Genomic DNA, 25250 nt, shown 5'->3' on the forward strand with positions numbered 1-25250 from the left:
AACAGAAAAAGCATCAGCCCACGATAAAGCTCAAATAACCAATGGTCACAGGGTTGGCGAGGCAACAGGGATTGGTGGGGACTGAGGCAAAGTGGAAAATATATCCACCCACTCTCCCCATCTAGCCAAGGGGGCAGTCATCTCTCAGCTCCTGACAGGCAGTCTGATTTTTCAAAAGAAGCTAGAAATCAAGATTTTTCTGTGACATGTCCCCAGTTTCTCAATGTGGCAACCAGTTCTATTTTTTTAAACCAGAAATAGGACCTGGAGGCCAGAAAACAGGTCCTTGGCTTATCCCTAGTTGTAACCTCTGATCCAGAAAGAACGGAAAAAAAAAAAAAAAAAGAATCAAGAACCAAAACAGCACACCAATGTGATTCCAAAATAGAGATTTATTTATTAAGGATTATTTAGTTTCCACATAAAAATCACCAATTGTTCCTCACTGGGTTTTTAACACATATCAGTTCTTTGGGGATTGCTCTGTTCGCCCCAACACTTTCAAAAATACAGCTCTTTTTAGCGCCAGGAAGGACAGTTAAGGCAGCAAGGCGTGTTCTTGGGTTCATCCTCTCCCCCTTGAAAGAATACACATGGTAGGTAGTTTCTTAGGTTGGAAAAGCTGTCCCTGAAGAAGATAATTATGGAGAAGAATGCAAATACAGTCATCTATGGTCAATTATTTGTGCCTGATAGCTTTAAAATAACCCTCCCCTTGGTCATCAAAGGCTTGCTGGTTGGTTTCAGCTATAAAAACACTGTCTAGCAAAAGACAGTAAGAAAGAGCAGGCTCTAATGACAGTGCTGTGAAGTTGGGCTGTGCAAACCACTGAGAACACACACCAGTTTGCTTTAAAAAAAATCCCACAACAGGGGCCCTGTATAATTTCAGATCAAACCCCCTCATGGTCCTTAAAATACCCCAAACATCATTCAGCCAGATCCTCAGAAGGACACATGCCTATTTTTAAAGTGAGGAGTCTGACACCAGTTCCCCCAGAGTCATGCTCCACATGGGGTGGTGGTGGGAAACCAAAAAAACCCTAGGACTTGATTTATTAGAAACATTAATCAATTTTTATCACACTGAAATGAAGGCATAAAGTCAGTCTGTGCTGTCATGAGATTCGGAAGCGACATCGTTATTTATTGCTCCACGAGGATAGACCCCAGAAGTGACTTTTAAAAGAGGAGGGCCGGCCCCCTGCAGACCCTGGTCCGTCTCTGGGCTGCTCTGGGGCGCGCCTCAGGCTGGGGGTGGCCGGCAGGCTGGATTCACAGTGATTCAGGTTTGCCTGTTCCTGCGGCGGGCTGTGGTCGGGGCATGCGGCCCGGGGTGCCCGCTGAGGGTCTGGCCTACACCTTGTAGTTGAGCTCGGCGTTCATCTTGGTGTACATCTCGTAGATGACATCGATGGTGGCCGTGTAGTTGACCAGGAAGAGGCGGATCTTCTCCAGGCATTCCTCTTCCGTTACGTTCTGGCCCTTGGAGAGTGCTTTGAGGAGGTCGGACTTATAGGGGGCCGCGTACAGTGCTGCCTTGAGACGGGTGAGAGGGGGGTGCGCAGTGTTAGCGGAGGGGGAGACCCTGAGTCACCGGGCCAGGCCCGTCGGGGTTCTGGGAGGGGACTCCCCAGAGGTCCGTGCTGGGCAGGGGTCTGTGCTATTCGTGCTGCTGGACGGGAAAGGCCAAGGGGGATGTGTGTCCCCTTCTACCCCGGTGAGAGACAGCAGGAAGCTTTGGGGACAGACAGACCTGGGTTCAAATTCCAGCTTGTGCCGCTGACTAGCGGTGAGCCTCGAGCAAGTTACTTAGCCTCTCTGAGCCTCAGTTTCCTTATCTGTAAAATGTAATGACACCCACCCAATCAGGCTGCTTCCCCCGGGGCTCCCTGCCCTGGAGAAAGTGAACAGCTTCCTCCTGAGACCCCACCTTTCTGAGCCGGGCAGAGGACGGCTGATCTGTGCTGTTCCTCTTTTGTCCTTCAGGGGGTGATACTTCCCTAAATGTCAGGGCTTCCCTGACAACTTGAAAAATCCAGAGAACCGGACATACACAGCATTTCAGAGCCAGAAGGAAAAGGATGCAACCGGATAAAAAGCTTAGGCTACAAGCCTTTTGAGAAGGTGAGGAAATTACAAATAATAACGTTATCATCAGGAATCAAAATAGAAATAGCTTCAATTTGCTGAGTGAAAACCACATGCCAAGCATTTTATACAGAGTAACACGGTGACTCTTCACAATGAGACTGTGAGGCAGGGACTATGTTATACCCATCTGCAAGATGAGGCTACTGAGGCTCAGGAGGTAGAATCCCACCTGCCCATTTTTCTTACTGTGTGACCTCTAGCAAGATCCTAAACGTCTCTGGGCGTCAGTTTCCTCATCTGTGAAATGGAGGCAAGGACAGTACCTCTCGGTGCATTTGTGACGATCACCCTCCACCGGCGGCCCGCCAGGCCAGGCATCCAGGACACATAGTTATTACTGAGGTGGTGGTCGTGAGGTCTTCACGGGGGAGGGGGAGGGGGGGCAACGGTCTGCTGGGGATGGTGGGGGACGGGGCTCTTGCAGCGCCCACCCAGGACGAGCACTGTCCCCAGCCCTGCCAGGGCAGATGGCCCAGATGTGGCCCTATTTCCTGCCTGGATCCAGCAGACTCCCGACCCAGCCTACCCTCGACCTGTGCCACATGGGACAGAGACCAGCCCTCAGATGCCAGTTCTCACAGGAGTGAGGAAGAGCGGGTGGTGGGAGCTTCAGGAGGAAGGTCAGCCACGACAGTGTACAGGGCACCCCGAGGGCTCGCCACACGTCCCCAGTGGCGCTCTCCCAAAGCTGGGCTGCTGCTGAAGGCCAGTGGTCATCGTCACCCCAACACAAGTCACCAAGAGCCTCGTGGGCCAGTGTTCTTTCAGCAGACGCCTCCGTGGGCACAGGGGCCCTTCCTCCCCTCCCCACCCCAGTGCGAGGGTCCCAGCTGAATCCGAGGGGCCAGGGAGGCCAGCCCACCATCAACCTGACGGCCTCAGTCTCTGCCCTGCTTCCTCCCACGGCCTCCCAACCAGGCCCCTCATCAGAACCACCATGGAGCATCTAGGAAAATGCCCGCCACGCGGCAGGGGTCCCTCGGAGCACCAGCCTCACCCCAGATGGACAGGGGAGCCCTTCCTGAGCCGGGGTGGGAGGGGGGCGGGGCCCGCAGCCACAGGGCGTGGGGCAGAGGGCGGGCCCCGCGAGCCAGTGGTCCTTCCGGGCCTGCGGGGCGGCTCACCTGGAAGATCTTCTGCACGATCCAGCCGTGGTACTTCTTGAGGGCCATCTCGTAGGCCTTGGTGGCGTTGACGCGGACGAGGCTGGGGTGGTTCTCATCGCGCTCGCCGTCGCAGATGCTCTGGAGGAACACCTGGATGAAGCGCAGGCCTCTGCAGCCGGAAGGGAGACTGCGCTTCAGGGCCCTGCATGCCCTCCTCGGCACCACCCACCAGCGCCGCACGCGGAGACTCAGATGCGCTCTGTATTAACCTCCTACAGTGAGCTGGGGGCATGGACACCCCAAAGGGGGTGATGATTCCTCTGCTGTCATGTGTCTACAACAGCTTCCGTGTAACGTGACTCCCCGGCTCACGTCACATGTCCCAAGTACCTTGTCTATACCAGGCCTGGGGCCAGTCCCTGTTGGGCTGTAAGGTCTATGAGGGCAGGGTCTGGGCCTGTCTTGCCTATTTGCCACATGGCCATCAGTGCTTGAGGAATGAAGCCAGTCAGTGCAGGGCTGAAGCTACAGCTCTGGTCCTCAAAGGGCTCAGGGACCATAGACCAGGGACATACTGAGAACACAGGCGAGTTTGACCCTGTGGGTTCCCCACCTCCATCACTGCCTGATCCACGGTCTGCATCCTCCAGTGGCCACTTGAGCCCTTCCTCTGGGGTAGGATGATGCTTCAAGAGCCAGAAGAAGGGTGTGGGTCACGGCAGGGTGACCAAGCTGAAAATCAGATCAGTACTAGCCCTTTAATCCACATCATTTCATCTGCTCCCCTCAGCCCTGTGAGACTAAGTTCAGCATGATCTGTCCCCTTCACAGAAGGGAACACAGAGGTACCCCAAAAGCTCAATCAAAGGCCGGGATGTGAACCCAGCCTGTCTCACTCCCCAGCTGGGGTTCTCTGCTCCCTCCCTGCAGGGCGGTAGGATTCAGGTTGGGGGGTTCTTAGGGGCAAGAGTTCTGGGCCCGAGGACTAAAGGAATAAAAGTTAAGCTTTATCACCTATGAGGTGAAGGGAAATCCTCCATGCTTGGATCACAACCCTCAACCACTGGGGATCAGCCTGGGGTGTGGAAGCGAGCTCAGGGTCCAGTCCCAGCCCTGCCCTGGCTGACCACCTCTCCTGAGCCCCTGCCTCTCCCAGCCCAAATGATCCCCCTCTAACCAGCAGCTGGGACGATTCCTTCTCAAGCCCCATCTTACCCTGTTGCCAATGGGCTTCATGCCCCTCAGTGGCTCCCTAGCACCTCTGAGGCGGCTGGAACTCATCCTTGTCCGATCCCATCTCATCTTTCCCTGCTCCTGCCTTGCATCCCGGGCCCTGGCTAGACCAGATCTTCCTGGAGGGGCAGATATGCTGTGCCTCTCCTGCCCTCCCAAGGCCTCTGCAAGGCCTCTTCCTCTTGGAACCCTCCTGTTCAGTCTTGGAGACCCTGCTTAGCGATCCTCCTCCGGGAAGCCCTCTCTGATTTCTCTCTGCTCCAGGGTCTGATATCCAGCTGTCAGAATCTTCCCACCAGCCTGACCCCTTGCCCAGGCTGTGATACCCTAAGAAGGACCACGCCTCTCCAAGCATCATCCCATGCACCCGGCACCATGCACAGCACACAGCAGGTGCTTATTATGTGCTCGATTTGTTGACATCCACCGGCATGTGCTCTCCCAGTCACCTGGCTCTGCCCACGTCTGATCTGGACACAAACAATCTAACTGATCTGAATGTCACTCTCTGGCTTGCTCTTCCTGAGAAACCTACGGAACCTGCCAATGGATAGACCCAGGGGCATTCCTTATTCCAGGTCTGTGAGTCTCTTGTTGACAGACAAGAGTAGGTAGCTCAGTGGGGACGAGTCACAAAATAGGCCATAAGGTTGTTAATTATAGCCCACTTACCCCCTGATGCCCACACAGGCCACACCCTCCAGGGAGCAGATTCTTCCTGCTCTGTTTCACCAAAGAAGTGCATGGGGGTGAGGGTGGGGTAGCTTCAGGGAATGGAGAGAGAGACAGGGGAAGAGCCCCTTTCCTGGCTTCTGACTCCAGGCCCCAGAGAAAGGGCAACATTGGGAGCATCCGTGGGGCAGAGAATGGGTCCCTGGCTTCACAGCTGTTGCCAGGGACTGTGGAGTTTGCACAGCTAAAGGAGAATTCTGGAGCTGGTAGAGAGCAGCGTGATCTCAGCAAGCAAGCTGCCTCGGCTCTCTGAGCCTCAATGGCTTCATCTGTAAGATGGAACAATTGTATGCGGCTCCAAATATGTGCTATGAGGACAATATGTATCATGGTTACAAGCACCGTCAACCCTGGGGTAAGACTGTCTGAGTTCATATCCCATATCGGGGTACCCTGCCCCCAGGCCACAGGACGAATTTGTGCAAATTAGAGTTCTTTGTCCTCAAGATGCTGTATTTCTGTCAAGAAGCTCTCATAATATACAAATCTACCATGTGTGTGATGTGACCAGCCCTAGACAGAACATCTTTGTGCAGTGTACAACCTGAACAACTGTGCTCAGCCACTCAGTCCCAGCACTGCCCCTGTGCCCTGGGCATGTGATTTGGCCTCCAGAAACCCCAGCGGCCTCCTCTGGGAGATGGGGATAACCACACCTAACTCACAGCACATGAAATGCGATTGGGTGTCTAAACAGCTTAGCACAACGGCCAGAGTACTCGCCGGCTTGCTATGCCTCTGGTGGGGCTGGAACAAGCAAGGACGAGTCACCATCAGGCTGGCCTTGGCCCCCCAGCGTGCTTTTTCTCTGTCACTAACTAGCTTTGCACAAGAAGAGCGCCTATGTGAAAGATAGGAAGTGCCCGTCCTGCCCCATCAGAGCAGACACCGTGGGGCAGTGGCGGGGTTGGCCGTCCCTCCTCTGCAGAGCAGGCCTCCGGGCCCACCAGCCACACACACCCAGCCACCCGAGCCCATCACCTCTTCAGCCACATCAGCGCCAGCGTGGCCCCCACTTTGGGCCACTCCGCTCCATACATTTCCTTCTCCACCTCCAGGATGTTCTGCAGGGTCCGGAATTTGGCCGGGTTGGTGTCATACACAGCTTTGATTTTCTGAAATGGAGCACACAGGGTTTCCCCCTTAGGAAGGCTGCCTCCATAGACGGCTGCCCGCGTGCTGGGTAGAGGAGCACCCCGCCAGAGCCTCGCTCTCCTGCCCCCCAGCGCCAGGACCTGCAGTGGGGCTTGTCAGCGGGGCTTGTCGTAACAATAACCATGACCGTTCGCATTTACAGGACTTGCGAAGAACTTTCTGGGCACAGCCTCATTTGATCCTCACGGCAACCCTGATGCTGCTGTCAGAATTCCAATTTGCAGATGAGGAAACTGAGGCTCAGAGAGGGGAAATGACGTGCTCAAGGTCACACAGCTGGTGCAGGTGCGAGCGGGTTCCAGCACTGGCCAGGCCCCAGAGTCCACATTCTCCAACCACTACTGACAGCGCCTCAAACCCCAAGCATGTGAAGTTTCGCTTTGGTGGACAAATGGAAATAGGTTCTTAGGATTCTGAGATGTCCAGGAAGAAGGCTCCTGAGTTGGAGCCAGGCAGTTTGGATGTGAATTCCACCTCTGCCACTTCCGTGCTATGAGCCCCTCGACAGCTCTGAGCCTCAGCTTCCTCGTCTGTAAAATGGGGATAATGACACAGAACCAGCCTCAGAGTGGATCCTCATGGGGGGAGGGTCAGTGGCTAGGGGATGCCATCTGGAACTCTCAGGACTGGGGAAGGGAAGGGCAGGGTCAGTGCACCTGTGGACCTTGGAGTTTATTTTTTGTTTGGTAGAGTGACTACAAGAACCAGTAGGTTCCTTCTCAGGTCAACCCTCCAGACTGTGGTCCTAGCTTGGCTATGACTGGATGGCATGACCGCAAAGAGAACCAAGAACCTGGAGCTCCAAGTCAGAGAAGCTGGGGCCCAGGCCCATTTCCGTATCTCCTTCCTGTTCCTCGGCCTGGGGAACTTGCGGCAGGGAGCAGGGCACTGGTGACGGGACGGGATTATAGACTCCTGATCTGGGTACCAGGGCTGCAGGGCCAAGTACGTACTGTGATGTTGCCACTTATGTCCACCTTGATGGGAGTAAACACTGCGGAGCCGAGGCAATCTGGGGACAAAACAAGAAGAGAGATTTAGATTCCCAACGAGGGTGATATTCAGGACCTCCATGGGCCATGGGGACCGGAGGGGAGGTCACTTGGTGTGTTTAAGGAAAGGCAGAGCTGTTTGTTAAGTGTTAAAATGGTTCATGGGCAATTTGGAGTTCTGGACTCTGAGTGAGAGCAGTTTCTTACTGCAGGACTTGTCAGAGCCTTTAAAATACACCTGGACTAGGACTTCCCTGGTGGTCCAGTGGTTAAGACTCCACAGTCCCAATGCAGGGGGCCCGGGTTTGATCCCTGGTCGGGGAACTAGATCCCGTATGCTGCAACTAAGAACCCACATGCCGCAACTAAAAGAGGCCGCATGCCGCAACTAAGACCTGGTGCAGCCAAATAAATAAATAAATACTAAAAAAAAAAATACAACTGGACTATCTAGGGGGCAAACCGTTTTGTCCACAGCACCCTCTCTTCCTAAGACAAAATGTTCTATATTTGCACCGTCTAACGTAGGCCACATGTGGCTATTGAGCACTTGAAATGTGGTGAGTGTGATCGAGGAACTGAATTTGTAATTTGATTTAACTTTCATTCATTTAAATTTAAATAGCCACATGTGGCCAGTGGCTACCAAATTGGACAGCACAGTGTAGAGTATCTTGCAGAACTAATACTCTAAGAAACCATCTTGGCTGACAAGGCGGAGGCCACTAATGAACCAGCTGGCCAGGAGGCAGCTTGAGGAATCTTACAAGCTGGAAGAAGAGCTTGTTCACCAGCTTCTTTTTTTTTTTTATTTTTTTATTTTTATTGGAGTATAGCTGCTTTACAATGTTGTGTTAGTTTCTACTGTACACCAAAGTGAATCAGTTATATGTATACACATATCCCCTCTTTTTTGGATTTCCTTCCCATTTAGGTCACCACAGAGCACTGAGTAGAGTTCCCTGTGCTATACAGTAGGTTCTCATTAGTTATCTATTTTATACATAGTACCCACAGTGTATATATGTCAATTCCAATCTCCCAATTCATCCTACCCGCCTCATTCACCAGCTTCTAAGGAGGAAGTGAGCTGGCGACCCAGAGGCCCCACCGTTCTGAGATTCTGCGTAAGAGCCCAGGAGAACCCACCAGGAGTGGGACTCTGGTCACTTAACAGAGCTCGATGAACTGGGGCTCCATACCTGCTCTGCACACACTGGCAGTGTGGGCTTAGTCATGTCCCTTCTGCTCTCTGAGCCTCAGCTTTCCCATCTAGCAAATGGGCCAACAGAACCGATCAGAGCTGCTGTGAGAATGATGTGAAGCAACCCACTTCCAAGACACATATTTTGTTCACCTCTGGAATCGGAATGTTCTTAATCGGAGGCGTTTTTCCTGTCTTGGTGGTTCATAAAACAACAGAGCATTTTAAAATAGGTGGCACCTTTGAGTTGATGAAATGTGGACCTAGAAACTGGCAGTGCCTGGAACTCAGGACTCCATGGGAAATGTGAGCTGACTGTGGACTGTCTCTCCTCCTTTCCCTCCTCTGTGATCCCCCAGCAGGCTGGCACAGGGACCAGAGACAGCCCAGAGGTCAGAGCTCCCTGCTAAGGGCTGGGCACGGAGGAAACACATGGGGAAGGGCCGGTTCTCTCCTGAGCAGACTCAACAAGGACTTCACCTCAGAGCCTGAAGACAGCCGTGCTTCCCCAACACCTCTCACCATCCTCGATACAGAGCCCAGGGGGCAAAGATGCCCAAGCAGGCCACAAGTGGGTACCAAACCCACGGCGGGGAAACACTGGCGCCAGCTTCCCCTTGTCCGCTGGCCAGGCTGGGGCCTCGGTGCGCGTGCCAACTGACCGCATAGGGGCGGAGGACTGGGGGAGGGACACCTGTGGGCTGAATTCCACCCAAGGTGACCCAGCACACCTGGCCGGCCATCTGGAACATTCTAATCGCAGCTGTTACAAAAAAGGTGCATTGGGGAAACAGCATTGGACGTTATAAATGAAATACCCCAAAACCCAATGGAAAGAAGGTCAGGTAGATATCCAGACACCCTGGGTTTGAATCCAGTTGAGCAAGTCTCCTGTGCCTCAGTTTCCTCACATGTCAAATGGGGCAGCAGTGGTACTTGTTTCATAGGGTTGACGTGGGGATTAAAATGCACGCACTGAACGCATTTAGCAGAGTGGCCAGCACAGGAACCCTCAGTACATGAACTGTGACCATCTTTATGACTTTGTAGCATGACCAGGGCCAGGCTCCACGGTCCAGCAAATGTCACCCAGGCTCGGAAGGCACCAGGTCCTTCAGGACCTCCGCTGAGTGGGAACACTAGGCCTGTGCCCCCTGCCACCTCTACTCTCCTATGTCCCGACTGAGGCCCTCATGGGGCCCGGGGTGGCTGCCTTGCCCTGCTGCAGGCTCCCGGGCACAGAATCCTCGGGCCGAGATGTGAGCCCACTGCTCTTAGTTACCGGCCTCTCTCTCACGCCTGTGGGAGCACATCTCCCACCACAGGGCTAGGCTGGACCTCCCCCGTGGTGGCCACAGGAGCTGCTCCGAGGTGCTGGGTGGGGGGATGCAGGCTGCCTGTCCCACCTGATCCTGGGCGCTCTGGACTCCCAGGTGGACCAGCCAAGGGCATTAATAAGGTAATGATTCCACCCACCCTTTCATCTTCCCTGATGTATCGCTGACCTCATCCTGCAAGGCCAATCTGGGAGGCTGTGCAATTTGCTAGCCCTGCAACGTGTTCTCTCCTGGGACATTTACCACCAACTCCCCCAAAGGACAAGGCATTCCAGACTTAAAGTAAGAGTGCAGGGAATTCCTGGCGGTCCAGTGGTTAGGGCTCAGCGCTTTCCCTGCTCAGGGTAAGGGTTCAATCCCTGGTCGGGGAACAAAGATCCCGCAAGCCAAGCAGCGTGGCCAAAAAACAAATAAATAAAAAGAAACCTCCTTTAAAAAAAAAAATAATGCAAGACAGCCAGGACTCTCCACCACTGGAGACTCTTCCCCTCCTGACTGTGCAACCAAGGGTCACCAATTCCGAGCCTCACAGGAGCTGGGCAGGTGCCACGGATGGGCAGCATAGGGACTGGAGAAACTCTTCCAAAGGGGGACTTCCCTGATGGTGCAGTGGTTAAGAATCCACCTGCCAATGCAGGGGACACGGGTTCGAACCCTGGCCTGGGAAGATCCCAGATGCTGCAGAGCAGCTAAGTCCGTGCACCACAACTACTGAGGCTGCACTCTAGAGCCCACACGCCACAACTACTAAAGCCCACGCGCCTAGAGCCCGTGCTGTGCAACAAGAGAAGCCACCACAATGAGAAGCCCACGCACCGCAATGAAGAGTAGCCCCCGCTCGCCGCAACTAGAGAAAGCCTGCGGGCAGCAACGAAGACCTAGCGCAGTCAAAAAAAAACACAAACAAACACAATTCCAAAGGGATGGCCAATGGCTTCACCTCCACATCTTTCAAAATGTATGTTGTCCAAAGACATGAGGTGGATTGATGGATGGATGGAGAGGTGGATAGACAAGTATGGTCAGGTATTAATGGTAGGCTCTAGGTGGCAGATTCACGAATATTCACCATAAAATTCTTTCAATTTTGCTGTACATTTTATTATTTATTTATTTATTTATTTTATGGGTATACTATTTTATTAACATTTACATTTCACCAAGAGTTCGCTAGCCATTTGTTCAGAGTTTTAAAGACAAAACGGGCAAACAGCTTTAAGGCTGTGATGTATTTAACACTGCACCATATATTCACCAACTAGACAATCGAAGGGGTATGACTATACCCTTAGGAGCACCAAGTATAGGAACAAGCCCTGGAACTGGAAGACAAACCTGCCAAGCCATTCAGGACTGAACAGAGGTCTTTGGTTGCTGAAAGAATCTCCCCTTGACTTCAGACTTGAGACAAACCGAGGGAGTCTGTCAGTATACACAAACCACTGCCTTCAGTAACAGGGTGGACTGGCCAGAACCAATTCAGATCGTGGGGGCCAGTCTGAAGTGAGCAGGGTTGGCTGGAGGCGGGAAATGTCGCAGCTGAAGGCCAGCACCGGCAGATGACAGCAGCCATCTTCTAAAAAGCGCTGATTTCTACACAAAGCTCCTAAGATGCTTTTCCCAAACAGGGTTGCTGTATGTTTTAAATTTTTCATATATAAAGTTGGAAAAGAATGTCAGACTTGGGACTTCCCTGGTGGTCCAGCAGTTAAGACTCTGCGCTTCCACTGCAGGGGCACGGGTTCAATCCCTGGTGGGGGAACTAAAATCCCACATGCCGTGCAGCACAGCCAAAAAAAAAAAAAAAAAAGAACAAGAATGTCAGACACTTTTTTCTGCTCATAAAAGTCATACTTCTTCCTTCCACTTTTTCTCCAAGTCCACTGCACTGCTACCGTTGATTGTGGTTCCACGTGTAACTCTGTTTTCCACCCATCCCTGCCATGGACTTGAGCTCAGAGAGGGCAGAGACCAGGGGGCCTCAGTCCGCCTCTGTGCCCCCAGCCCCTGGCACGGAGCTGGACCCCAGCATGAACGAGGGGGCAGATAATAGGAAACGTGAATCTAGAGGCACATTTCCTGCCAGGTTCTTTTTCTAGCCACTTTCTTATAGTGAAGATTGACCCAATGCACCGGGTCTAAGGACCCACGCGACTAACATGGCAGAGGCTATGGGAAGGGGCTTTGGCCTCAGTTTCCCCGCCTGGAAAGGGACCACCCCTGTAGAGTTGCTGTGATGGGGCAGGCGCCATATGTGCCAAGTGAGGGCCCTGAGCCTGGCCGTGATTTGATTCCCACCACCGGCTGATGTTCGAGTAAAGCCATCCCATGTTGGAGATGCGGAAGCAGGGCTTGGTGACAGATCATCATCAACCACGCGTGGGTGGCTTCCTAGCTTTTCCCAGTGACTCAGGTCACTGGGCATGCATTTTAGACATGCACAGAATGTTATTCAGCTGCCCTGGCTCTAGAAACGGCTCTTGTGTGGTTCTGAGTGCCCGCCCCACCCCGCGATGGCGGGGAGAAAGGCTTTTTGTTTCGCCTTCTCCCGACAGCATGTCACTCGGGTCATGAGGCTGCCGTGGTCGGCAGGAGCCGGGCCCCAAGGCAGCTGTTCTTGTGCGTCGTGGCTACCACGCAGGGACAGAGCTTCTGCTCTACTGTAGGGTAGGATGTGGGGTCTGGATGGACTCCTGGAGCCAATTGTAGAGCAGAAGCAAGAGAGGGGAGAGTCGAGGGCTGGGAGATGGACCCCAGCAGAGGGAGGTGGTGAGGCCAACCGACCTCAGAATCCACTTCCCCGCTGCATGGGGCCGGGGCGAGGGGGCGATTGCCGGCAGGAAAGGCATCACTGTGTACACGTAGATGGGCACACAGGAGTCGGGCTGGCAGCATCTGGGGGTGGGCCGCCTGTGATTAGGGCAGGAGCACAGTTGTGCTCCAGAGCTCCAGTCCTGGGTTTGGCTCTCAGCTCTGGTGTCTGGACAAGTGCCTGAACCACGCTGGGCTCAGGCCCCTCCCTTTCCAGAGCCCTGAAGTGCTGGGCAAACAGGAGGCGCTCCAGGTAAGCTGAAGCCAGCTTCAACAAGCCTCATGGAAGGCCCTGGGCTTATGTTTGCTTTGGCGCAGCCCGAGGCCGCCAGGCCCAGAAGAGCCAAGTGACTGGCCCAGGGTCACAGAGCGAGAGTCAGGCACACAGACACAATTAGCCAAGGCTGGTGCCACCACTCCCTCTAGCCTTTCTTTCTAGGACATTTCTACCTGTGTGTGTGAACTCAACAAAAGCGAAAGGACTCTGACGGGAAAACCCTGAAATGATTTTAACCCCCAAGCACACCGTGGCCTAAGCCTTGAAACTCAAACTGGCCGCTGCTCTGGATACGATGCGACATGCTTCTGGAGGGTTATCCAGCTTTACCTTTCCTACAGAATGCAGGCCTGCCTCAAAATTATTACCCTTCTTGTTTTACCTGTTTTGCAGTTAACCCGAACTTGTTTTTCATTGTTGTCAGCCAACAGGCTCTTTAGAATGACACCCAGAACCTGCCAGAAGGGAAGGGCAGGGGGTGGGGGGTGGGGGGCGCGGGTGGTCAGGTGCTTTTCTCATTCATCAAAGGAAGTTGTCTCAAAAACAAAAGAAAAATCAGATACAATTTCACCATCTCACTTCATGGAACCAACTCTAATGGGCACGGATTCCAAACACAGTCAAGCCTTGGTTACCCGGAACATGTTGGCAAATGGCCCCTTCTATTTAGAAGACTTTTCTAACCATGCTACTCAACCCAAAAGGCATAAGGAAAAGACCAATAAGTCTGATTACAAAACCCAGAAACCTTCTATATGGGATGGGATTGGGGTGGGGGGAAATCCCATCACCAATCCAAGCCAAAGAGCAAACTGATTGGGGGAGGGGATGACTTGTGTAACAAATATCATAGACCAAAGACCATCATCCCTAATATGTAAAGAGCTCGAACAAATCAGTAAGAAAAGAACAACAACCACCTTACAGAAAAATGGATAATTAAAAGAAGAAAGGAAAAGACATTTAATCTCAATAATAAAAAGAAAATAAAGCAGTGATATATTTTCCATCTACCAAATTTTATGAATGTACCAACTTTCACATTCAGCCATTCTGGATGGAACTTCTCAAAATGTAACTCAAACGTCCCTGCTTTTGTACAGCAAGCCATTTGCAGTTTTCTAAACAGCGCCATCATCAAAAACAGGAATTACGATAAAGGTGTGACCCAGTGACGTCACAGGCCCCCTCAACTCTTCTCTAAATGGCTCTACATGGCATGTTTTCAGGGATTTAGGACAGCTTTGTGTAGTTTTTTTAAAAACTCCTCTTGTTTTCTCTGCAGTGCTTTGATTCTGCTAGATACTTGGAAAACAAATAGCCAACTTTGTCACCATTGCCTGCAAAATAAGAGGAAACAGGCACCAAGCAAGCATTCTGTGCATGACCTCTGTGACAGTTCTGCCTGGGTCTCTGTCATAGTTCAGATGGTTGAGATTGCCCAGACAGCAGAATTCCCCGTAAGCCAGCAGTCACCATATGCCACACAGAATCACATTCACTTCCTCTTTTTCTGGCCTCAGTGTAGTTGGAAAGCACCTGCCATCATGCTCTGAGCAAGCCTCCAGCACATATCTGGAAATTTCCATCCAAGCTGCCCCTCAATGCCTACCTCTTCAGACAACCATATCTTCCAACAGGTGATGTTCCCAACATCAGGCAAGAGGGTGAGAGAATCGCCCCCGCCCTGGCCCCGCCCTCTCATTTCATCTCAGGAATAATTTTCCTTCAAGAACAAAAAGCATTCCATTTTTAAGACGCACAGCTTCACTTTCAGCCTGTGTGATTCAGTGTGGGAATACCAGACCCAACCCATAAATATTTATTTGAAAAAGGAAGAAGAGGGTACCTGTGTCATGACTCTAGGAGCCTGGTTTGGGGAGGTTCTATTTCAAATTCAATTTTTTTTTCAATAGCTAGATAATAAGGTTTCGTTGTTAAACACATGGGGCAGATTAACTTCACAGATCCTGGGTTACAAGGATCATAATGGGAGGCACTCAAATTACAGCGCGCGCGCGTGTGTGTGTGTGTGTGTGTGTGTGTGTGTCAGTCTGCAATCAGGCCTATTTTGAAGCATAAGAGCCCTGAGAATGCCCACCTTCCTAAAACTAGTTCCCATTCTAAATTCTACTATCCTAATATCTAAGAGAAAAGAATGTTTACAAAATGATGCTTTTAAAAATCCCCCCCATGGGGGCTTCCCTGGTGGCACAGTGGTTGAGAGTCCGCCTGCCGATGCAAGGGACACAGGTTCGTGTCCCGGTCCGGGAAGATCCCACATGCCGCAGAGCGGCTGGGCCTGAGCCATGGCCGCTGAGCCTGCGTGTCCGGAGCCTGTGCTCTGCGGCGGGAGAGGCCACAACAGTGAGAGGTCTGCGTACCGCAAAAAAAAAAAAAAAAAAAAAAATCACCCCCATGACATGCCAACTCTCTTTATCCAAAATTGACCCCTTTGGCAAAAACCAGGCTTCAATCGGGAATGCAGATGGGAAAATGATTTCTCTTACTTGCTGTGTGGCCTGGGAGAATTTAGTTAAACTCTCTGAGCCGCAGTTTCTGCATTTGTAAAATGAGGCTAATAACAGGCCTCACCTCATAGTTTCTGGCTAAATTTTTTAAAAAGTATTCTTTATGATTATAACTATTATTATACATCATATCATCATTCTTTAGAGAAGAAATCCAGAAAAGAGTGATTCCAATGATTAAGAAATCAAAAGAGAAAGAGAGGAAGGGAGGGAGGAGAGAGAGGTAGGGAAAGAAGGTGTTATCAGTTAATGGATACGGGTAAAATTAACAGGAGCCCTTCAGTTATAAATAAGGACCATGTATTCCTGACCATTAATGTCTGAGATCTCAGAAGGGAGTGGAGAAAGGAACTCGGGGGAACAGCAATGCAGAAAAGGAATCATTTCTGAGCCAGGGGAAGTGTGAGCTGACTGCGGAACTGCGGGGACAGAAAGCAGAGGTCTTACAGGACCCTGGAGAGGGCCGATCCGTTGTAATGACTTTTTTTTTAAAATTTATTTATTTATTCATTTAATTTTTGGTTGCATTGGGTCTTCGCTGCTGCACGTGGGCTTTCTCTAGTTGCAGTGAGCAGGGGCTACTCTTTGTTGCAGGGCGCAGGCTTCTCATTGTGGTGGCTTCTCTTGTTGCAGAGCACAGGCTCTAGGCGCGCGGGCTTCAGTAGTTGTGGCTCACGGGCTCTAGAGCGCAGGCTCAGTAGTTGTGGTGCACAGGCTTAGCTGCTCCGCGGCATGTGGGAATCTTCCCGGACCAGGGCTCGAACCCATGTCCCCTGCGTTGGCAGGCGGATTCTTAACCACTGTGCCACCAGGGAAGCCCCCGTTTTAATGACTTCTAAAAGCTCAGATACACTTAACACTGTAACAATTTTTTTAAAAAACCCTGTTACAAGTAACTCTGTAAGAATGTAACACAAGGAGTTAACATCCATCCAGGCCATTTTAAAACTGAAACAATGCAACCTACATTTCCATTCTAATAAGCTCATTGAAATAAGCACACTGCCAGATGGGAACTTACTTCCTATCATTTCCCCTCCCCAACAAACAGCTCAAAAAGGCCCTTGCTGCTCTGGAAGACCTGTGGCAGGGCTGGCCCCCTACAAAGCCCTTACTAGCTGTGTGACCTGGTTAAATCCCTCCACCACTCTGAACCTTGGTCTCCTCTTATGTAAAATGACACCAATTCCTCCTAATTCATAAGGTCATGATAAGGGCTGGAAATGAGATATCGGCTAGTTCGATGCTTGGCACATGGGAGTCACTCAAAACAGGGGTTATGCTAGCTATGATGGGGTCACGCATTATACTTTACAAAGCCCTTTGGCACGCATTCTTTTCATTCCCTTTCAAGTCCCATGTTGGCTGGGCACCTACGCTCTGCCAGGCACATTGCTGGGTCCTGGGAGGCGATTCACAATGGGGCACTGTTCCTCCAAGAAGCCCTATGTGACAGACACCCCACAGATGAGGAATGAAACGGGGGCTGGATGAGCCAGCAGGTGACAGAGTGGACGTTCGGGTCTTTTCCCTCTTTCTTCTCCATCCTCTTCCCTCCAGGAGCAGAGGCCAGACCTCAGTCCCTGACCTCAGGGCCGGACTTTTCTGAACCCAGAGGATCAAGAGGATTTCAACCTTATCACTGGGGGAACAGAGCAGGTGGGCACCTTTTGTCCATGCTCTGCACTGGCCTTTGGATGTTATAAGTGAGAATTGCTTCAGTAGCCAGGCAGCTCAGCTGGCCCCAAGCCCTGGCAGCTGGTCACCAAGAGCCAGAGGCAGCTTGTTTTTGCAAGAACCTTGTTTCCCAAGGGCTGTGTGGCAAGAAGTGCAGATTCTAAAGGTCTGAGGATGTCTGTCCCACCTGTGCAAAAAGATGGAGTGATTCTGGGCATTGGGTGCCAACATCATCTGGGGGAGGCCGCCTCCATCGGCCCTCCTGGGAGGCCCGCCTTCCCCCTTGTACAGTTGGGGCTGCAGGCTCAGAGAGGGGAAGCACTAGGGCATGGACACACAGCTGGGGCACCATGGAAGCAGCACTCAAGCTCAGGCTGGCTGCTTGATGCCAATATCCATCTATCTAGAGACTTCGATTCATGGACTTCAGTGGACAATAGACCCAGGTTCAAAGCAACTTCTTCCCTCTAAGCCTCTAAAGCAGCCAGCTCATGGGCTGTTACACAGACAGACGGGATAAGACAACAGGGCCAGCGGCAGCCCTCTATACAGGTGTTAACTTGGCTCTAACTTGGGCCAGGTGAGCTCATGAGTATGCCTCACCAGCACGCAGTAGGTACTCCTCAAGGCTAATGAATCCTCATTCACTACTTGCAAACACACTTCCAATGGATGAGAGGAGTCTGCAGGCCGGTTCACACTTGCAAAACCCATTGCTGAAAGTGACTTATCCACTGCCCTCCGCAAAGTACATTGTTTCCTCCTCCTAGAAGCAGTCTACTTCCGGTTCCTACAGCATCCAGCTCTCAACAGACACTCAACCAAAATGATAACTAACCTGCTATTGGACGAGGGTTAACACAGTTTCTTGTTTCTCTTTCTTGGGATATTCTATACAAAACCAAAAATAAACATATATTTGTATCAACTTAAAAAACAAAAACCAAAAAAATTGTGGTCCCAAGTCCTGAAAGGTGCTTGTTGCAATGGTAGGAACAACTACTTAGAGGCCAAGGGGCTGTGGGTGGGGCTGGTCCCCAGGCGGTTAACTCAATGTCCCAATTAAAGGAAAAACTGAGCTGTCTGGGGCCTCCCCACTGGATGACTTCCATGCCCCAGCTATCAAATCTGCATTCAAATAGGCAAGAGATATGGTCCCAGCTTGGCAAGATGACTATGAGGCACCCGGCTCCAAGGAAACCTGCATAGCTGGTCTGGGGTTCCCAGCGTCTTGGATAAGCCACAGTGGAGCCAGCAGAGCTCCTGGACTTCGGTGGCCAAACAGGCTGGCTCCACTGACCAGATAGGAAGCCAGGAAAGCAGGCAGGCACAATAGCAAAAGCACTGCATAAGGAGTCCAGAGGCCTGAGTTCTAGTCTGGCTCTGTGGTCAATTGCTGGCTGTGTGACCTTGGGCAAGTCACCTAACCTTTCTGGCCTTTGTTTCTTTGGCTGTAAAACAAGATAATTCTGTGCCTCTGGGCCTGCCATTCCCCCACCCCCACCCCCCGCCAAATAGAACTAGCATTGAACGAAAGTGATGCAAAACCACTCTTTCTGGGGCTACTCTAGGACTGTTTCATGAGTGTCAGATATCTGTAAGGCTCAATTCTTTGGACATCCATTTAATTAAGCTAAGAAGCCTGAAAGAAGTAAAATCACCCCCGGAATCTGGATCTCAAGAACCAAGAGGTAGAAATCATTACTTTCAGCTCCTGCATCTTTGGTTGCTCCCTAAACAGTGAGAGCAAACAGGTGTCACCTCATGCATCAATTCTAATGGACCTCGGAGTGGCTGAGGCTGTGTTTAGACTTAAAAGGGAAAAAACCAGTATCATGAATGATTATTAATGTCTGCCATGGGTACAGGATATGAGTTATGTATCTTAATTGGATTCTACATTTTAACTTAGAAAGAGAGAAGAAAGCAAAACACTTTTAGAAGAACCCAGAAAAATGGGAATGGAACCAAAAGCATTCACTCGACAAACATCACTAGCTCACCAAGTGCACTGAAATAACTCAAAGTGTCAGAATGGGGTAGATTCCATGGGAGTCAGGAAAGATTTTCCAGACGAGGTGACCCCTAAGCTGATTCCTTAAGGATAAGTGGAACCCAGCCAGGTGAAAGGAAGGTGGTGGGCCAGAGAGGAGTGGTACCCCAGGCAGAGAAACTGACGCGGGTAAAGTGCCAGAGGCAGATGATGGCATGGTACCCTCTGTGGGGCTGCAAGCCATTCAGAAAGGTTACAGCACAGATATCAAGGCAGGGTAACAGGGAGCCACTGAGGCTTCTAGGCAGGGAGTGACAAGACTAAATGATTAAGCCTCTCCCTCCCCCTCCCTCCACTCCCCCCCATCCTCCAATTGCAAATGCTCTAGAACAGCTGCATAATTGACCATAAAAGATTAGAGAGCAGGGCCTCACAGTCAGCTGCAAACTGATCAGTCAGAGGTGAGATCCAATTACTGGGTCAAGGTAGAGAAAGAAGATGCACAAAGGGCTGACCTCTAAGTGGACATAGCATAGACCTATACAGCTCAGGAGACTCAGGCTGGAGATATGGAAGAGTTAGTCCAGGATGCATATGTTCTGAGCTACATCTGACCTGCAGCCCGAAGAATCAACATTCGTCAAGCCCAACCAATTCTGTCCCAAACCACCACCGATGATGGTTTAAGAAATGGAGTTGTGCTAACAGGTTAAAAGCCTTCACACCCTTCGACCCAGCAATTTCCCTTCTAAAAATTAGAAATAACCAAAGAAGTATGCAAAGAAATATATACAAGAATGTTCACTGTAGCACAGTTTACGAGAGCAAAAAAACAAAAAGGAAGCAATGTAAATGTCCAACAGCAGGGGATTGGTTAAATAAATCATGTCCACATTCAAACAATGAAGTTCTAGGCAGCTCTGAAAAATGCTGATTGATGGGTAAAGGTGGTTATGCTATACTGTTGGGTGTAAAAAAGCAGCTTATACATTTCCCCTTAAACATAGATAAAGATATAAATGGGTCTGGAATGAAAATACTCTGAAATGTCAGCATTGATTCTCTCTCAATTAACAATAACAACAACAACAAACTCTGCCTCAGAAGGTTGTGAGGATTAAGTGAGTTAGTCTACACAGAATGCTTAGCACACAGTAAATGCTCAATAAATGGCAGGGAGATTTTTAATTTATCATTTCTTCTTGCTCAATTTTCCTTGGAGAAACAGATCTTCCTTGCAGAATTAAAATACTTTTTAAAAACACAGCTTTCAGCCCTCTGCCCTATTTATACCAAGAGCGGTAGCTCTCAACCAAGGGTAACTCGGTCTCCCTGCAGATATTTTTGGTTGTTACAACTTGGGGAGATGGGGTGCTACTGGCATCTGGTAGAGAGAGGCCAGAGATGCTACTAAATGTCTTACAAAGCACAGGACAGACCCCCCACCCCAAAGAATGGCCCAGCCCCAAATGTCAGCAGTGTCACGGTGGAGAAACCCTGATTTGGAGGAAACCGGCACCGAATGCCTTTCAGACTTCTTGTGTCCATAATCCCAGGCCTGCTCCATTCCAGAAACACACCACCCAGATCATCCAGGGGACCAGACGTTCCCAAGACCTAGACAAAGCCCGTGTGTCAGAGCTGACGGCGGATCTCCATCGACCCTTGAGTGCCAGAGAAAAGCCACTGGTGGGGGCATCCTCCTAAACCTTAAACCCTCAGGAGGAACTCTCCCCCAGGAAGAGCCTCATGCTTCAAAATGGATCATCACGTTTTTTTGAATAGTGCTAAGAATTATCCTCTGTGGGCCAACCCACTGAGGCCTCTGTATAAATGGTGCTTCTGTCAACAGATGTGACGGCCCACAGCAGCCGGCTCGCAGCAAAGACAAGGGTCTTTTGAAATCAGGGAAAGGAGGAGGGGGTGCTCTCCAGCAGGGGCACCACATCACCGCCAGCTCCAGCCGCCACCACCCCCCTTTCCTCTAAAACCGGCACGATAATCGCATCAAAGGAAGGAGCCCCCAAATGCAGAACTGATGGGCAACCTTGCTGAAGATGAGGGAGGAAAGGGCCACAGAGCTTAACTCGGGGTCTCTCCACCTTGAGATCCAGCTAACATTTGGGGTTGCATCAGTTCTTTGTGGTGAGGGCTGTGTGTGCACTGGAGGATGTTTTGCCCACTAGGTGCCAGTAGCATCTCCCCGTGCCCCTCACCATCCCGCCCGCCCACGCCCAGGTTGTGACAACCAAAAATGTCTCTAGATATTGCCAGATGTCCCCTGAGGAGGCGAAACCACCCTCAGTTGAGAACGACTAGCTTAAACAGATTCTGAATCCTTGTTCAGGGCAAATGCTCATAGAACCAAGGAGGGGAGAAAAACCTGTCACAAAAATCAACAACTCCTCAATGCTCAAACCAGATAGCTCCCAAGCTCCTGCCTGGAGAGTCAGTGTTATCTCAACACTGAGATACAGAAAATAAGAATGTTTTATACATTTAACAAGTTCTGACTGAGCACCTACTGTGTGCCAGGCACTGTTCTGGGTACCAGGGATGTAACAGTGGATGTAAAAGAGCCAGGTCTGAGAATCGTACAAACCAGCCAATGGCACTCACTCAAATACTACTCATTAATCAATCATCCACTCTATGAAGGAACCAAAACTGAATCCAGGAACTTGTATAACAACCACACACCTCCCCCTGCCAACAGCTAAGATCTATTTGGCACTTAAGGCCTCAGAACTTTACACACACCACCTCATTTACTCTTTGCCGCTAGCCTAGGAGATCAGCATGCCCATTTCACAGACGGGGATGCTGAGGCTCAAGAGGTGGAGGAGGAGAGTGGGCACACGACTCCACGTAGTCACAACCACCCCAGAGCCCACGGCACTTCAGGGACTACTGCCCACACCGTGAGCTCTGGTCACCCACTTGGGGGAAAGGGAGTGACTGCCCCGGGTGCCACTTCCCTTCAGTCCAAGTCAGTGTCAAGGTTCTGTCAGTTTGCGGGTTTCAGCTAGACTCTGCCTGCCGGACTGGTCTCTTCCTGCAAGGCCACCAAATGAAACAGCAGGGCGGGGCGCTGGGCAAGCCCACACAGAAGAGGAAAAAGCAGAGCTCAGGTTGCACCCTTTACTCAGGACCAGCAAAGCAAAGGGCAGGGGCCGATGGTACTGTCTTCTGTTTCCCATTTTCCATCCAGGGTGTGGGCTGGGCTGAGGGGTGGGAGAAAGGAAGGTCTGCAACCAGCTCAGTGCTCCTATGACCTCCCAGGGCATGACATATGGAGGAGGGGTCTTTTCCTTTTGGACCCCATCCCAAGCACTCCATGTCTGATGTCACCCCACATAGCAGCCCCCCTGTCCTGACCCCTGTTCTAAATGGAGGGAAAGCTTTAGGTGGTTCTCCCTAGGAAGGGGCCCCAGAGTTTTGCGACTCCCTCCAAAAGGCCCCTCCTCACCCTGCCAGGCTTCCTGCCCTTGGAGTGGGGGTGGTGGGTGGTGTCTCTGATCTGGAATGAGGGAATTCTAAGGAAAGAAGTGTTCACAAGGTCCCATGAGGGAGAGGCTGGGAGAATTTACAGAAAAGGGGGTTTATGAAATGGGGGGGGATTCATTTTAAGGGGAGGGAGTTGAGAGCCACTCTGAAAGGGAAGAGGGGGATGACAGGGTGAGAGATGTTTTCGGGGAGATGGAGGATTGGGGATTTGGAAGAGTAGGGGTGTTTGTGGGGAGATGGCAGACTGGGGTGCACAAGGGGGCGGGAACTGCGAGCATCTGAAGGACATGTTGGCATGTGAGGCGTCTGGGGAGACAGAGGGTTGGGAGAGTCTGAGGGAGATGGAGGATTTGGGGATGTCTGGGAAGAGATGAAGGATGTGGGGATGTCTGGGAAGAGATGAAGGATGTGACATGTTCGGGGGAAAGAGGATTTGGGAGCGGGCCGAGATAGGGAAAATTTGGGGTGCTTGGAGAAAAAGGGGATCTCGGGTGCGTGGGGAATTAGGATTTGGGGTGTCTAGTTGAGGGATGGTTGGGGGTGCTCGGGAGAAGGAGGATGCGGGTGCGCTCTGGGTCAGGGCTGCGGGCCATCTCCCCTCTTCACCCCGGCTCACCGAAGAAGGGCGGCAGGTGGGACACCGCCTCCAGGAAGGGCCCCGTCTCGATCTGCTTGTCCGCGGGCAGCGGCTTCAGCAGGTGCTCCGCCAGCAGCGCCATTTCGGGGTCGAGGCCCTTGGTGATGCCCCAGCCGGCGCCGCGGGCGTCCACGCCGCCCCCCGGGCCGCCGCCGTCAGCTCCGGGGCCGTCACTGCCGCCCGCCGCAGGCTCAAGGGACGCCAGCGTCGCCACTTCCGCCCGCGCCGCGCCCGCGTACACGAGCGCTCAGCGCCGCCCGCCGGCAGAGCGCCTAAGCTGCCGGACGCCCCGCCCCGCCCGTCCGCCCGTCCGCCCGCGCCCAATCGTCGCCCACGGCCGCGGGCCTGCGCGTCACCATTGGCCGAGGGGCGGGGCTAGCGCGCCCGGCGCGAAAGCGCGCCGACTCGTGGATCTAGGTACGCCCAGGTGAGCCGCTCCCAGGTGACCCGTCCTCAGGTGTGTTACCTGCCGCCCCCGGCATGGCACCCCCCACAACCAGGCGGGCTGGTTCGGGCCGGGTCCTCGCCTCATGGGCGAGGTCACAACTCACAACCCATCCACCAGCCCAGGTTACAGCCCAATCCAGCCAGCGTCCCTGAGAACATCTGTTTCCCCGCAAACAGCCCCCAGTGACCAACAGCCCCCAGTGACTTTTTGGACACTGCTGTGGTAACAGTTCTCTTTGGCTACACCCACTGGGGACACATGATTCTTCTCTGTGAGTAATCCTATGCCTGTTGGACACTCACTGCTCAAGTTAACTCAGCCATGCCTAACTAGGACTCCTGTTACCTGAAATCTGGGGTCGAGTCTGACTTCAACAGTCTGATATTACCTGATGGATTCAGCCCAGTTTACAATCCAACTCAATCAACACCTGACTGGTGCTTGTTTCTTCAAACCTGACCTCAGCCCAATAGCTCAGAGTACATGCCTGTCACAACGTGGAGCACAGTTCACCTCAGCCACAACCCACCTAGATGCTTGTGTCCTAAAATCTAGCACACAGTTGTTGAGAGCTTCTCATTCATTCCAGAATAAATAATTAACTGTGCCCCCACTATGTGCCATGCACGGTGCTAGGCATTGAGGATAAAGTGATGAAAAGTACAGCAAAATCCCTGCTCCTGTGAGGCTGACATTCTAGTTGGGGAGACAATACAACCCAACACAATACAATACATTATAACACAATACACAAATAAGACAACTTCAAATACTAAGTGTAAATGAAGAAAATAAAACAAGGTGGAGTGCCAGGGGATGACTGAGGACATGACTGGGATAGGATGTAGGGAGTTAGGGGCAGTAAGTACCTATGAAGTGGTGACATTTGATCCAAGACCTGAGGGAGAAGTAGGAGACAGCCAGAGTGGCTGGGACATGTGCAAAAGCCTTAAGGTGGCAAAAAGCTTGGTGTGTGCAAGCAGCCAGGGGGAACGGGGGAGGGAATGGGAGGGGAGCAAGTGAGAGGAAGAGGGAGAGGAGTGGAGGGATAGGAATTGAACTCAGGGAGGTGAGCAGGGGCTTGTTGGGTTAGGTAGAGGGTGGTATAGTTTGGATTTTATCCTAAGGGCAATGAGAAATCACCGGTGTCAGAAAAATAATTGCCAGACCTTATTCAATATTTTCAGTTTAATCTTTCAGAGGGCAAATGGGAGGAGAGGCTGTTCCAAACCAAGGACACGACCCACGTACAGTCAGGAAATGAGAGGTTCTGGGGGAGACAAGGCTATCATCACTTTTCACCCATGACCCAAACCCTGACATGTCCCATGAAGCCAGCTCACCCACTAATAGGAAGCCCAAGCCATCAACTTGGGCTTGTTCCCACCCCACCCAACCTCACCCCCTCAGGCATCCTAAGATACCATCTCCTTGAAGTCTTCCTCACCAGCCCTCC

The 25250-nt window shown here is 51.7% G+C and overlaps 1 protein-coding gene across 1 annotated transcript; it reads right to left on the reverse strand.

Moving 5' to 3' along the window:
* Positions 1 to 374: 374 nt before the first annotated feature.
* GLTP (glycolipid transfer protein) lies at positions 375 to 23554 on the reverse strand. Its single transcript, XM_082640284.1, has 5 exons — positions 23326 to 23554; positions 7334 to 7392; positions 6207 to 6340; positions 3279 to 3429; positions 375 to 1539 (listed from the first exon to the last, which is right to left on the reverse strand). The coding sequence occupies exons 1-5, from the start codon at positions 23426 to 23428 to the stop codon at positions 1357 to 1359; spliced, it is 630 nt and encodes a 209-aa protein (XP_082496410.1). The 5' UTR covers positions 23429 to 23554; the 3' UTR covers positions 375 to 1356.
* Positions 23555 to 25250: the final 1696 nt, after the last annotated feature.

Source organism: Mesoplodon mirus, assembly GCF_964341445.2.
Source record: "Mesoplodon mirus genome assembly, chromosome: 13".
Classification (NCBI taxonomy): domain Eukaryota; kingdom Metazoa; phylum Chordata; class Mammalia; order Artiodactyla; family Ziphiidae; genus Mesoplodon; species Mesoplodon mirus.

Bases quoted from the DNA above. Each gene is read 5' to 3' on its own strand.
- GLTP (XM_082640284.1), bottom strand. From the start codon at position 23,428: ATGGCGCTGCTGGCGGAGCACCTGCTGAAGCCGCTGCCCGCGGACAAG. The intron at 3,430-6,206 runs GTGATGGGCTCG...TTCCGGCTGCAG, and splicing joins GCGCTGATGTGGCTGAAGAG to AGGCCTGCGCTTCATCCAGG. The intron at 1,540-3,278 runs GTGAGCCGCCCC...ACCCGTCTCAAG, and splicing joins TCGTGCAGAAGATCTTCCAG to GCAGCACTGTACGCGGCCCC.